Here is a 13,851-nt window from a genome sequence, read left to right as displayed (position 1 = left end):
ACCAGTGGGAGCTGAAACCAAGTCAAAGCGACCCGCAATAGCCCCTACCAGGCCCGCCTCCTGCCACGATTCCCATACTTGCCAGTATGTACAGCAGACTGGTCCAGTCTGTTCCACATCACATTCAGCTCTCGTATATGTCAATGGGCATTGAAGCCTAGTTCAACCTAACCAGCCCCATTGTCCAGCTCACACACATGCCAATGGGTGCCACTCTATCTGGCCTCGCCTGCCCTAGTCTTGGTTCTCCGTGTTTCCCTAATGAGCCCACTCTTATTCCCAGATTATGCACTCTCTGAGAGGTTCTGCAGTTGGTTTGACAGAATTAGCCCCCCGTGCCAGCATCTGCCAGCTAATGCTGCGACAGAGCCCAACCAACCCACATCCACTCTGACTTATGCATGCACTAGTAGGAACAGTTAACCCAGCTTGGCTTTTTCCTGATCTAGCTCACATGAGGCCAACAGGTGTTATAATTCTGCCTGGTCTGGTCTGCTCCCATCCAAACTCATGCTCTCCAGTGGGAATGGTGATCCTGCAGGGGAGCCCCATGCAGCCCTACTACTGGCTTTGCTCCCTCTTCCCCCACCCCTGGGTCTCACTTGTGCTGGTTGGGTGCTGTGGCCCAGTCTTGCATGGCCTGTCTCTCCTCAGCTTTTGCCAGTATGTGCTGTAGCATGGCCTGGCCTGGCCCACCTTCGGTTCCAACTCAGGTTAATGCAGGCTACAGCCTAACCCAGCTGGTACCCAGTCTAAGCCCTCATGTGTACTGGCATGTGTTGCGACCGAACCTGGCCCAACCCACACTGCACCAGATTTGCCAGCAGGTGATGTGAACTCTCACTGCATGGTTCAGCCCCGACAAGTGCCAAATGTATGCCAGTGGGTACCGTTCCCAGGCCTGGTCTGGACTGCTCCCTATTGTGGTTCTTGCGCTCACCTGCAGGGAAGGACTGTCTTGACAGAGGAGTTTCCCAAGCTCTTCCATCAGAACCTTTCCCAATGTATGGCACAGTTTCAGATAGCACAGTGAAGAAGCAAGGAAAGAAATCTACCATAATCCACTAAGGAGAAGCAGTTGCTGTTAACATTTTGGCATACTGTCTTTCAAACATACTTTCCTTATTTACTTTTTTTTAACCTGGTCTTCAGGTAAGTGGTGGGAGGACAAGTCTTTGTTGTTTCTTGTGATAGACTCAGAATCTGTGACCCAAATATTTTTTCATTGTTGTCCTAGAAGAAAAAAATGTTATTTCTTCTATACAAGAGAAATTAAATATTAGAGATTTTGTAAGCTTAGGTTACACTTTAGAGGGCCATTTTGTAATAGCTAAGGTTTTCTTGCTCTAATTGAACTTTTTTTTTGCCTGCTGTGGATATTACTGTCCCAGCTGAGAATGCCTGAGATAGTTTGAAAAGCATTTAAACTGTGAAAATACAGATATGACATTTCTTTTTTAAAAAAAATTTATTTATTTATTATTGGAAAGTCAGATATACAGAGGAGGGGGAGAGAGGAAGATTTTCCATCTGCTGCCCAAGTGGCTGCAGGAACCAGGAGCTTCTTTGGTCTCCCATGTGAGTGTAGGGTTCCAAGGCTTTGGGCCGTCCTCAACTGCTTTCCCAGACCACAAGCAGGGAGCTGAAAGGGAAGTGGAGCTGCTGGGATCAGAACCAGTTCCCATATGAGATCCCAATGCTTGCAAGGTGAGGACTTAAACCATTAGGCTACCATGCTGGGCCTGATATGACATTTCTTGAAGTTATGAATGGAAGATTTAGATTGGGCATTAGTCCTGGTCCTGAGTTAAGAGATTAAAGAATTATAGCTTGATTTGCATGAACTGAAATGTGAATCTGAATTTTACTGTTGACTGTTTTTCTATAATTATCTATATACACTGTTTCTAAAAGCTCCTGCTGAAGACATGCATTTCTGAATTGAGTAGGTCACGAATTTAAAAAATTATATAAAACATGTGAAATTATTTTCCATTAAACTTTTTCCTTTTCTTCAAGGTACGATTTGATAGCATAGGTGGACTGAGCCACCATATTCATGCACTAAAGGAAATGGTGGTATTCCCACTTTTATATCCAGAAATTTTTGAAAAGTTTAAAATTCAGCCTCCAAGGTAAGTAATATCTTTAAAAATATTTTATTGCTAATTTTCTGTTAATTTATCAAATTTCAATTAATAAACTATAACTATTTTCTATTCATTCATTTGATGTGTTTTGTTAGTGCCAATTACAATTGAAATTTTATTTTTTAGGGCTCAGATTTTGTGAAACTAAATGTGCTCTTGAGGTTTATGTTTTAGGATTTAATTGTCCTGAACGACAGGAGATTCTGTATGGATGCTGAGTTGTTGCTCAAATGAAATTTCATGGATTTGGTTTTCTAACATCATCACACCTGATGATATATGTGTTTAGTTTTCAGAAGCATAACTTATTGAAGTGTTTTCTTTGACTTGATGATTTTTTTTTTTGTTAATTTGTTTTCAGGAGGCAAACACACACACACACACACACACACACACACACACACACACACACACACACACACACACACCCCCTTCAGTGGCTGGAGCTGGGTTGAGCCAAAAAACCAGGAACCTGGAACTCAAGCTGCATCACCCTCATGGATTGCAGGAATCAATTGGCTACTTGAGCAGTCACCTGATGCTTGCCAAACCTGTCCTACAGGAAGTTAGAGCTGGGTATCAGAGTTTAGGATTAAAGCCAGGGAGGCAGGCACGCGTAGGATTTGAGGGTTTCAGTTGTTTCTTGCTCACTTTGGCAGCACATATACTAAAAAATTGAAACGATACAGAGAATCTCAGCTGTTTGGCCAAATGTCTGCCCTGATAGAATGATTTTGAAATAGGGTAAGGATAATCATTTTTATGATTATAATTATTTTGTATTTTGGGGTGGCTAACTAGTGAACTGTTAGAAAAGGTTGGATACTGCACAGTGGGTCAGTGGCTAAAGTCCTTGCCTTGCATGTGCCAGGATCCCATATGGGTGCTGGTTCATGTCCCAGCTGTTCCACTTCCCATCTAGCTCTCTGTTTGTGGCCTGGGAAAGCAGGCGAGGATGGCCCAAAGTCTTGGGACACTGCACCCGTGTGAGAGACTATAAACAAGCTCGTGGCTTCGGATTGGCTCAGCTCTGACCGTGGCAATCACTTGGGGAATGACCAGCAGATGCAAGAATTTTCTTTGCATGTTTCCTTTCTGTAAATCTGATATTCCTTTCCAATAGAAATAATTTTTTTTTTTTTAAAGGATGGGGCCTGGCTTGGTAGTCTAGTGGTTGAGCTCCTTACTTTGATATACTGGGAATGCACTGAGGTTTCCAAATGGGCTACGATTTGTGTCTCAACTATTCCACTTTCCATCTAGCTCCCTGTTTATGGCCTCTAAAGGCAGTGGGGGATGGACCAAGAAGTGGGATCCTGCATTCGTGTGGAGAACCTGGAGGAAGCTTCATGTTCCTGGTTTTGGAACGGCTCAGCTCCTGTTGTTGTGGCCACTTAGGCAGTGAGCCAACAGATGGAGGATCTCTCTCTCTCTGTGTCTCTCCTTCTCTGTTTGGATCTGCCTTTCCAATGAAAATAGGAGAATCTTTAAAAAAAAAAAGGCTGAAAGTTTGTGGTAAAGAAAATTGGAAGAATAAAATATCCGAAAGGTATACTTGTAGTCTGTGAGATTTATTCATTTTGGGTTCGATGTTTAAGGATATGGAAATTTTATTATTATTAACGAATTCATTATCTGAGATATTGATGCTTAGTCTCATAGTGATTTTTTTTTTTAGGATTTATTTATTTTTATTGGAAAGGCAGATATACAGAGAGGAGAAGACACAGAGAGGAAGATCTTTTGTCTGATGGTTCACTCTCCAAGCGGCTGCAATGGCTGGAGCTGAGCCAATATGAAGCCAGGAGCCAGGTGCTTTTTCCGGCTCTCCCACGTGGATGCAGGGTCCCAAGGATTCAAACCATCCTCAACTGCTTTCCCAGGCCACAAGCAGGGAGCTGGATGGGAAGTAGGGCCACTGGGATTAGAACTGGTGCCCATATGGGATCCTGGCATATTCAAGGCGAGGACTTTAGCCAGTACGCTATTGGGCCAGTCCTGTCATTTTTTTTTTAAATAATTATTTGAAAGGCAGAGTCATACATACATATATATAGAGCAAGAATAGTGTAGCTTTTGAGAATCTTAAACAAAGCGGAAGTTGAAAGTGTGTTTTCAATCCCCTTATCACCAAGGTTAAGCCTATTCCTTAGTAGTGAACTATTTTTTTTTTTAAAGATTTATTTTTATTATTTTTTCATTGGAAAGGCGGATATACAGAGAGGAGAGACAGAGAGGAAGATCTTCCGTCCGATGATTCACTCCCCAAGTGAGCGCAACGGGCCGATGCTATGCCGATCCGAAGCCAGGAGCCTCTTCCGGGTCTCCCACGCGGGTGCAGGTTCCCAAAGCCTTGGGCCGTCCTCGACTGCTTTCCCAGGCCACAGGCAGGGAGCTGGAAGGGAAGCGGGGCTGCCGGGATTAGAACCGGCGCCCATATGGGATCCCGGGCGTGCAAGGCGAGGACCTTTAACCACTTGCGCCACCGCGCCGGGCCCAGTAGTGAACTATTTTGTATATTCCTTGCAACTTTTGTAATTCATTTGTTAAATTTATGTTTTGCCTATATTTTGTAATATAAGCAGTATAAAAGATATTATTCAGTAATATCCTTGTGTAACTTTTTTGTTGTTTTATATAATCTAGATACTTCCACATATCAATAATGTATTATTCTGTTGGATATTTAGAAAAAATGATTTATTTATTTGGAAAGCAGGATTAGAAAGAGAGTCTCTCTCGCTGATTCATTCAACAAATGAGTTCAGCAGCCAGGTCTGGGTTAACTCAAAGGCAGAAGCCAGGAACTGCATCTTGGTTTCCACTTGTAGATAATCTGACAGAGTCCCAAGTACTTGGTTCATCTTTGCTGCTTCCCAAGTGCATTAGTAGGAAGCCAGAAGCCGAACAGCTGGAGTAGCTCTGTGATAGGGCATGCTGGCTTTGGCTTTGCCACAGCACAGGGCCCTCTGTGTGACATTTACTAGTAGTAGTTTATTTTATAGATGTACCTGCCTCTTGTTTAGTAGAATTTTTTTTAGTCTTTCATTGTTAGAAATTGTGTTTTAGTTGAACTCAGATTCCATCTATTGGTATACGTTGTTTGAGTATTTATGTGTGACATATTTTAAGATGTGACATTTCTCGGTCATGAGAAATATATTTAAATTTGGTGTATCTTAACATATCATCCCAGACTTTCTTGCCCATCAAAGCATGGTACTTTGATGGCTGAGCAAAGTGAAATTTTTTTTTAACAATGTTTAGTAATTAGTGCAAACATTAATACAAACTTATATGTTACTAAGGGACATTGTTAAGTTGTTTGTGAGTAGTGATAATATTAATTAATTTTTTTTAATAAATCTTTGTTTCTTTAGGGGCTGTTTGTTTTACGGTCCTCCTGGTACAGGTAAAACTTTGGTTGCCAGAGCATTAGCTAATGAATGCAGTCAAGGAGACAAAAAGGTGGCTTTTTTTATGCGAAAAGGAGCAGATTGTTTGAGCAAGTGGGTTGGTGAATCTGAAAGACAACTTAGACTTCTTTTTGATCAGGTAAGAGAGAACAAGTAATTTGAAAATATTTTCTATTGAGTATTTATTTATCTTACCATTGAGAGCTGTTTATGAGCAGGTATATTTTGCAAAGATTATGTCAAAGTTGGGATCACTAGTCTGAAATTGTGAAGCTTTGAGATGTGGCTGTTTCTCAGTATCTGGAGGGGTGTAGAGAGAATCTCACTGCTCAAGTCCCTGAGGCAAAATAAAACGCACCTTCCTGTAAAACTTAGATTGTCTCTGTGTTATTTAGGAAATATTGAGCAGAAAAATGTTTTATATGTTCAGTACAAATGTAATTTATTTTTCTAAAATATTTTCTGTTTGTGATTGGGTGAATCCCTAGATATGCAGATAATGAATATAGATTGTATTTGATAGTAGTTTTGCTAGTTATTTAATATTTGTAATGATTCACAATATATTATAATAGGTGCTTTTGACAACACAAGATAACATGAGGTGTTAGATTGAAATCCAGTTGGGGAAATAGGAAACACAAATATCTATTCACAAAGCAATATCTTATTTTTCTAATTTACAAATGAGTGCTGGAAGAATCCGAAAATAAGTGACTGCTTGTAATAGGCAGAGTGAGGTCAGTATGTAAGTTATTTCTGAGATTTCTAATATCTTCTGAAATTAGTTATGTTTGGATGTGTGAGCTAATGAAAGAAGTCCTTTCATATTTGTCAGTGCAGCTTTATACTTGACATGTCCTGGAAACTCACATGATGTAAATTCTTCTAGGTATTTATTGAACACTCATTATTGAGTAGACATAAATAGTAGTCCTCTGCAATTGTCAATGTGCTTCAAATAATTTTAAATTATTAGTATAATAAAACTGGCATGCTTTAGATGAAAACTTACAAAAGAGAATTAGGTAAGATTCTTTCAGGGTATTTAATATCTAACAGAAAGCCTAAAGTGGTTGACTTCAATAGAATTTGATGATTGAAAAATGTTATTACAAAATAACAGTGATAGATAAGGGAAAAATTGGTTTAGGAATGTAAGTATATGTTCCAGTGAATTCATTTAAACTTTTTTTTTTCAACAGGATTATGCTTTCTAGCCTGTCTCTGTTGTAGATAGGATTGTCTCTGGTTTTGTTGTAGACTCTCCAAACCTGAGTCTTACTGTCTGGCATGCATCAAGATAGTTACTGAATTTAGGGTTCAGGAAGAAAGCAGATGGTCTTTTACAAAGCACAGAGCAACAAGTTGGGCAGTTTTCACTTAGATTCTGGGCTCCCCTTGGTGTTTTGGACAAGAAGTCTGACAGCTTGAGGTTGGAGCTGAGTGCTGCTTTCTTCAGCAACTCTGTTGATCAGCACTGCACAGCATCCTTCTGTGATTGGTCAGTGCTCTCTCATGCTTAGACAGTTTTGATGATGGCAGATGGGCTTCACTCAGTTCCTGGAAAAACCTTGAAGACAAGTCCTCATGTCAAATTTCATCCCTAAAGGATGTTAATGACTGTGTGAGTCTTGTGATCAGGGACCCCAAAGAACTGGCTTTATCACTCGCTCTAGTGAGTTAGCTTAGTAATAGATTGATTTGCCAGGAAAGTTTAAATAAGTGAGAAAGACGGAGAGACTGTGGAAGGAATGGAGTCTGATAATACACAGCATCTACTTAAAAGTCATTGCATGGGGGCTTCATGTCAGTTCCATTCAGCACTGACGGATACACCACACTGGTTCATTTATTAAGATTACTGCTCAGGGGCCATTTGTCCTATTGGTTAAGCTGCCAGCTGGCATGCCCTTACCTGCCATCTGAATGTCCAGATCTGGCTGTGGATTCCAGCTTCCTGCTAATGCAGAGCTTGGGAGGCAGAGGGGATGACTCAGAGTTGGGTGCCCATGTAAGAGATACTGATTGAGGTTTTAGCTTCTGACTTGAGCCCTGGCCTGTGGCCACTTGGGGATGTGAGTCAGTATGTGGCGGCATGCTCTTTGTCTCTCAAATAAATAAATGAATAAAATTATAAAAAGTTTGCTTTGTTTCATAATTTTCTTGGTGAATAAGAGTAGTTGAAGTGTTGATTTTCTTTGTCTTTCAATTTTTAATTGATGATACTTGTGATTATTCTTTCAAATGATAGATTTTATATTCTTAGGTAAGGTTATGATATATACACTGAGTGAAACAAAGGCGGCAACACAGTATATGCACTCAGAGTATGACCTTTCGTGTCAGTTATTAGTTTATTTCTCACTTTGCTATTACGTACGTAGTTCTTTTGTATGGTAGAGATGACAGCACCATTGTGAGCTTTCATAGAACACTTTCTAGTTGTACAAAATGGCTATTTATGAGTAACAAAAAAATTGTTAAACACTTAGTATTTTCTCTTGTTCGCTGTCCAGCAGTAATGGTCTTGTTGCTTGGAGCCGATATTCACAAGCGTGAATTACTGACTGATGGTGAATAGCTGAAGTTTATTAGTGACATCAGACTTTTATGGACTGAGGGTCACAAAGGAAAGGGAGGGTTCGAGGAGTTTACCTAGCTCCCCTGTCTATTGTTTCCATGCCTCTGCCTGGAAGGATCCAATCAGTTGTTCTCATACAGATATCTAATCAGTTATCCTCCTACACTCTTGTAATTTCAGTTCAAAATGAAATTTTATGTTTGAGTTATTCTGTATTTCAAATGATTGGAAAACCCTGGAAGTTTAATGCATATCATATTAGAGAGAAATGGAAAATACATATCCATTCCTTAGTAAACTGATCTTCCTATGAATTAAGAATTTGTTGTAAATTTTGAAACATAGAGTGTATTGAATAAAATGTTATAAAATGTTTCATTTGAATCAAATTAAATTCCTGTCAGATTTATGATTAAAATGAGAAAAATGGCCCTGAGAAAATATTGGAAGAAAGTATAGAATCTTGTTTATTATCCAAAATGCATGGAAGGAAGAAAAGATCCAGTACACGAATTTTTTTTGTTTGTTTTGAATTGTTTATTTGAAATTCAAAGTTACAAACTTAAGAGGGGTCAGAGAGAGGTCTTCCCATCTGCTGATTCATTTCCCAGATGGTTACAACAACCACTGCTGGGCCAGTTTGGAGCCAGCAGTGTCATCTCCCATGTGACTAGCAGGGGTCCAGACACAAGGATCATCTGCTGATTTTCCTAGGCCATTAGCAGGGACATGGATCGGAAACTGAGTTGCTGGGACATAAATTGGCACTGATGTAGGATGTCAGTGTTGTAGGCCTTACTTTCTATGACACAGTGCTGGCCCCTAAAGTTTTAAACTTCTGCGTGACAACAAAATACCAGTCTTAGTCCATTTTGTGATACTGTTGCAGATGCTCCAGACTAGGTTATTTATAGTGAGCAGAAATTGAGTTATAGTACTGAGGGCTGGAAAGTCTAATTTCAAGGGGCCAGTATCTGCTAAGGGCCGTTTTGCTGTATTGCAGTATTATAGGAGACAGGGGAAGGGCAGAAAGAAAAAAGGGAACCTGAAGCAGGAGTGAGGTGAGGATACCTTCTCCATTTCCAAGGTACAGCATTAATCTGTAACATCACAGTGGCAATTACATTTCAACATGAGTTTTGGAGCAATAGCATACAGAAAAGTATTCTATTTCCCTTCTCAAGGGTATAATAATATTTATTATTATTTTAAAAACACTTCATTCATTTGAAAGGCAGAGGGAGAAGGACAGAAATTCTATCTGCTGATTCACTCTCCAAATGACCATAATGTCCATGGCTTGGCTAAGCCAAAGCCAGTAGCCTGCAACTCCATCCAGTCTCCAACTTGGCTGGCAGGGGACCAAGTCCTTGGCCTGTTCTCCACTGCCTTCCCATGCACATTAGCAAGAAGCTGGATTGGAAGTGGAGCAGCTGGAACTCAAACCTGGTACCCACATGGGATACATGTGTTGCATATATAGGCTGTGCCTGCAATCCCAATTCCTCAAGGGCTAATTTTTTAAAAAAGATTTTATTTTTATTAGAAAGACAGATATACAGAAAAAAGCAGAGACAGAAAGAACTTCCGTCTGCTGTTTCACTCCCCAAGTGACTGCCACAGCCAGAGCTGAGCCAATCCAAAGCCAAGAGCCAGGAACTTCTTTGGGGTCTCTCATGCCGGTGCAGGGTCCCAAGGCTTTGGGATATCCTCTACTGCTTTCCCATGCCACAAGCAGGTTGCTGGCAGGGAAGTGGAGTAGTTGGGACACGAACTAGCACCCATATGGGATCCCTGTGCATGCAAGGTGAGAATTTTGCCAGTAGGTTACCATGCTGGGCCCAAAGGGTTAATCTTTAAAGTAAGTGAATAACTCTTACAAACCAGTATGCAAAAGACCGTTGATCTGGTAAAGAAATAGACAGATAATATGAAGATTCACAGAAAAAATGTATCACTCTGAAAAAAATCTTACTCATCTTCACCCATAGTAGAAGTGAAAATGAAAACAATATTGACAAAGTTATTTTAAAAAGCATGAAAATCAGTAAGTTTAATAATACATTGTTAGTGAACCCACTGAACTATTTTTTGTTGGAAGGAATATTAGTAAACTAATGGAACTCAATTGGCAAATAGCTAACTATATTAGAAATGATGTATCTTTTGAGTTAATAGTTCCATTTTTTCATATTTGTTAGACTTAAATGTTCATATCCAAATGAGGTGACAAATTACACAATTTATTGTAGTGTTTTTTATATGGGAAAAAATTGAAAATTGCCTAGATTTACATGACAGTAGGACTGATTTTCTTATGCATTTATATAGTTGACATTACACAGATGTTAAAAGAATGAGGTACACCTTACATGGACAGTAAGAAATACTGTTATATTCAAAGGACTGTTTTATGGTAAAAGGAATGTGTATCCTATACTGTCACTTGGGTTTAATAATATACTTTGTTTATTAAAATGTATGGAAAAAACTACTGGGAAGAATAGTTGCCTGTTGGGAGAAGAACTTGTGGCTGGAGATAGTGGTAAAGACATTTTGTTTTTACTGTGTAGCCCATCATACCTGCTGCATATGCCATTTGCTTACATTACCTATTAAGAAATACAATAAATTTAGAAAATCTAAATAGTACAGTAAATAACTTTTGTTTTCTTTTTACTAGGCATATTTGATGAGACCATCTATAATATTTTTTGATGAAATAGATGGATTAGCTCCAGTTCGCTCTAGTAGACAAGATCAGATCCACAGGTAATTTTTCCTAATCTGATTTTGTTGAGTTCTTTTCCACTCATTGACTTAACATTTAACCTTAGCCTTTGGCTAGGTGCTGTGAGGCTTCAAAGCATCTTAGTATTTGGAGGACACTTAATTTACTTAGCACAGTGATATGGATACCACAACCTGTGAAACAAATTCAGCTCTCAAGTTTTTTTTAAATAAATAAAGTTTGATTGGACAACAGCCAATTTGAATTCTTTATCAATCAGTATCACAAAGTTTGTGCCATGAAGGCAGAGTTAAATAGTTGTAAAAGAGAGAACATATGTCTTGGAAAGAGTAAAGTATGCAGTACTTGACCTTTCATAGAAAGAGTAGCCTTATCTGATTTAGTGTAATGTTTTGAGATTTGTGTGATGTATTGCTTCATTCCTTTGCATTTCTTAGTATTAGTCCTTGATTGGTACGTGTGTGTACCTCTGCTTATTCATTGGCTATCTTATGGAGATTTATTTTACTTTTATTTTTGACTATTATGATATCATATTTCTACGATGTTCACATTTTTCTTTCTTTTGCAAAAAAGGCTGGATCCTAGGTAAATGTATGTTTACATTTATAAGGTGACACGATACTGTCTGTTACTGTGGTTATACCACTTAATATTTCCACAGTGTTTGAGAGTTAAAGTTGTTTTTCATCCTTGTCAGCATTTTGATTTCTCTGATGACTAATAATATTAAACTTTTTTGAATGTGTTTTTAGCTGATTGATGTTTTGTGTGTGTGAATGCATGTTAAAGTTGTCCCCTTTAATAAAAAATACCTGGCTTTATATCCTTCTAAGAGTTCTTCATATTCTGTTGACACAAATACTTTGTTAGATTTGTGTTCTGAAAATTTTCTTATAGTTTTGACTTTTCTGTGTGTCTGTTTTGTATTGTTTTTGGAAGATTTATTTGTTGTGTCTCCTCACTTGTGTGGTGTTAGTAATGAATTCTACTGTAATGACTTAGAGTGTCTGTATTTCTTTCTGTATAATATGTATTTTTTTCATTGCTGTTTTGTTTACGATATGTTTATTATTTAATTGTAAAATAGAGTTACAGAGAAAAGGAGAGACACAGAGAGACATGTTTCATCCACTGGCTCATTCCCCAAATGGCCCAGCAGCTGGAGCTGAGATGGGCTGAAGCCAGAAGCCAGGAGCTTTTTCTGGCTCTTCTACATGGGGGCAAGGGCCTAACCACTTGGGCTATCCTCTGCTGCTTTCCCAGACACATTAGCAGGGAGCTGAATGGGAATTGGAGCCAGGAGTTGAACTGGTGCCCATATGGGCTTAACCGGCTGTGTCACAGTACTAGCTGCTCAGCAGATTTTAATTCCATTCTCCCACCTCCCCACTGGTTTGATGAAGTTGATTTATTATGTTCCTTAATAGACATTTCTTATTTTTTCTTTATCCTAGATAAACATTTAGGACATGTGGGTAAATAGTTTGTTTTAATCAAAGTTGTGAAGTTTCTGGCTATTAGTCCATATATTTCTTTTTGTCTTTCCTGCCTCATCTTTTCTATCCCATTGGCTTTCTGATTACCCATATGTTGAATGACATGATAATGTGCACAGGTTACTGATATTTTGCTAATTTTGCTCTGAGCTGTCTTTGTTTCATTTTGTATAGTTTCTCTTGCTGTGTTTTCCAGTTCACCAGTCTTTTGCAGGGTGTCATTTGTTGTCAGTATAATTTGTTGTGTCTTTTTTTTTTTTTAAGATTTATTTGTTTTTATTGGAAAGGCAGATTTACAGAGAGGAGAGACATAGAGAAAGATCTTGTCTGCTCTGCAAATGGGTGCAACAGCTGAAGCTGAGCTGATTTCAGAGCTTCTTCCGGGTCTTTTACCCAGATGCAAGGTCCCAAGGCTTTGGGCCTTCCTCTACTACTTTCCCAGGCTACCAGCAGAGAGCTGGATGGAAACCAGAGTGTGTACAATGAGGATTTAGCCAGTAGGCCATCATATCAGTCCCATTATATCTTTTCTTTTTTTTAAATAAAGACTTAATTTATTTTTATTTGAAAAACAGAGTTACAGAAAGAGAGAGGAACAGTCTTCCACCACTGATTTAATACCCAAATGACCACAATGGTTATTCAGGAGTTCTATGGAAGCCAGGAGCCCATAACTCCGTCTGGGTCTTCCACCTGGGTTCAGGTGCCCAAGTTCTTGAGACATACTTTGCTGCTGTCCCAGGCTGTTTACCAGGAGCTGGATGAGAAGTGGAACAACTGGGCCTTGCTGCAGCACCTATATGGGATGCTGGAGTCTTAGGTAGAGGCTTACCGTGCTCTACCATGGGATCAGTCCATTTTCTCTCTCTTCTTTCTCTCTTTCTGTTACAAACTTAAGTTTTAGGGGCCAGTGTGATAGCTCTGGCATCCCATATGCATGCCAGTTCATTTCCTGGCTGCATCACTTCTGATCCAGCTCCCTGCTTGTGGCCTGGGAAAGCAGTCGAGGATGGTCCAAAGCCTTTGGCTCTTGGCTCCTGGCTTAAGATTGGCTCCGTTGCAGCCGTTGTGGCCATTTGGAGAGTGAGATAGCAGATAGAAGATTTTTTTTTGTCAATCTGCCTTTTCAATAAAAATAACTTTTTTTTTTTTTAAAAAAAGAAATAGGGATTTATTTATTTAAAAGAGTTAGAGAGGTGGGGTGGCATTCGCAGTGGGAAATACAGCACTTCTTTCTCCTGATTCACTCCCCAGATGACTATAATGGCCAGGGCAGGGCTGGGATGAAGCTAGGAGCCAGGAGCTTCATAGGATCTTTTGTACAGATATCAGGGGCCCAAACAGTTGGGCCATGTTCCACTGCTTTCCCTGGATTCTAGCAGGGTGCTGGATGGGAAGTGGAGCAGCAGGACATGAAATGGTGTCCATATGCAGGCAGAGATTTTACTTA

The 13,851-nt window shown here is 39.5% G+C and overlaps 1 protein-coding gene across 5 annotated transcripts in view; it reads left to right on the top strand.

Moving 5' to 3' along the window:
- The window catches only part of ATAD2B (ATPase family AAA domain containing 2B), a 153,965-nt gene that overhangs the window by 56,420 nt on the left and 83,694 nt on the right, over nt 1–13,851 (top strand). For all 5 annotated transcript variants that reach the window (XM_040992904.1, XM_040992903.1, XM_040992906.1 and 2 more), the window contains 3 exons: nt 2,020–2,135; nt 5,531–5,705; nt 10,834–10,922. In XM_040992904.1, coding sequence (XP_040848838.1) covers nt 2,020–2,135; nt 5,531–5,705; nt 10,834–10,922 — 380 coding nt within the window. The remainder of the gene's footprint in view (nt 1–2,019; nt 2,136–5,530; nt 5,706–10,833; nt 10,923–13,851) is intronic.

This window comes from Ochotona curzoniae, unplaced genomic scaffold, assembly GCF_017591425.1.
Source record: "Ochotona curzoniae isolate NIBS_2020 unplaced genomic scaffold, NIBS_Ocur_1.0 contig_883, whole genome shotgun sequence".
NCBI lineage: Eukaryota > Metazoa > Chordata > Mammalia > Lagomorpha > Ochotonidae > Ochotona > Ochotona curzoniae.
This window is presented reverse-complemented; position numbering and strand designations above follow the sequence as displayed.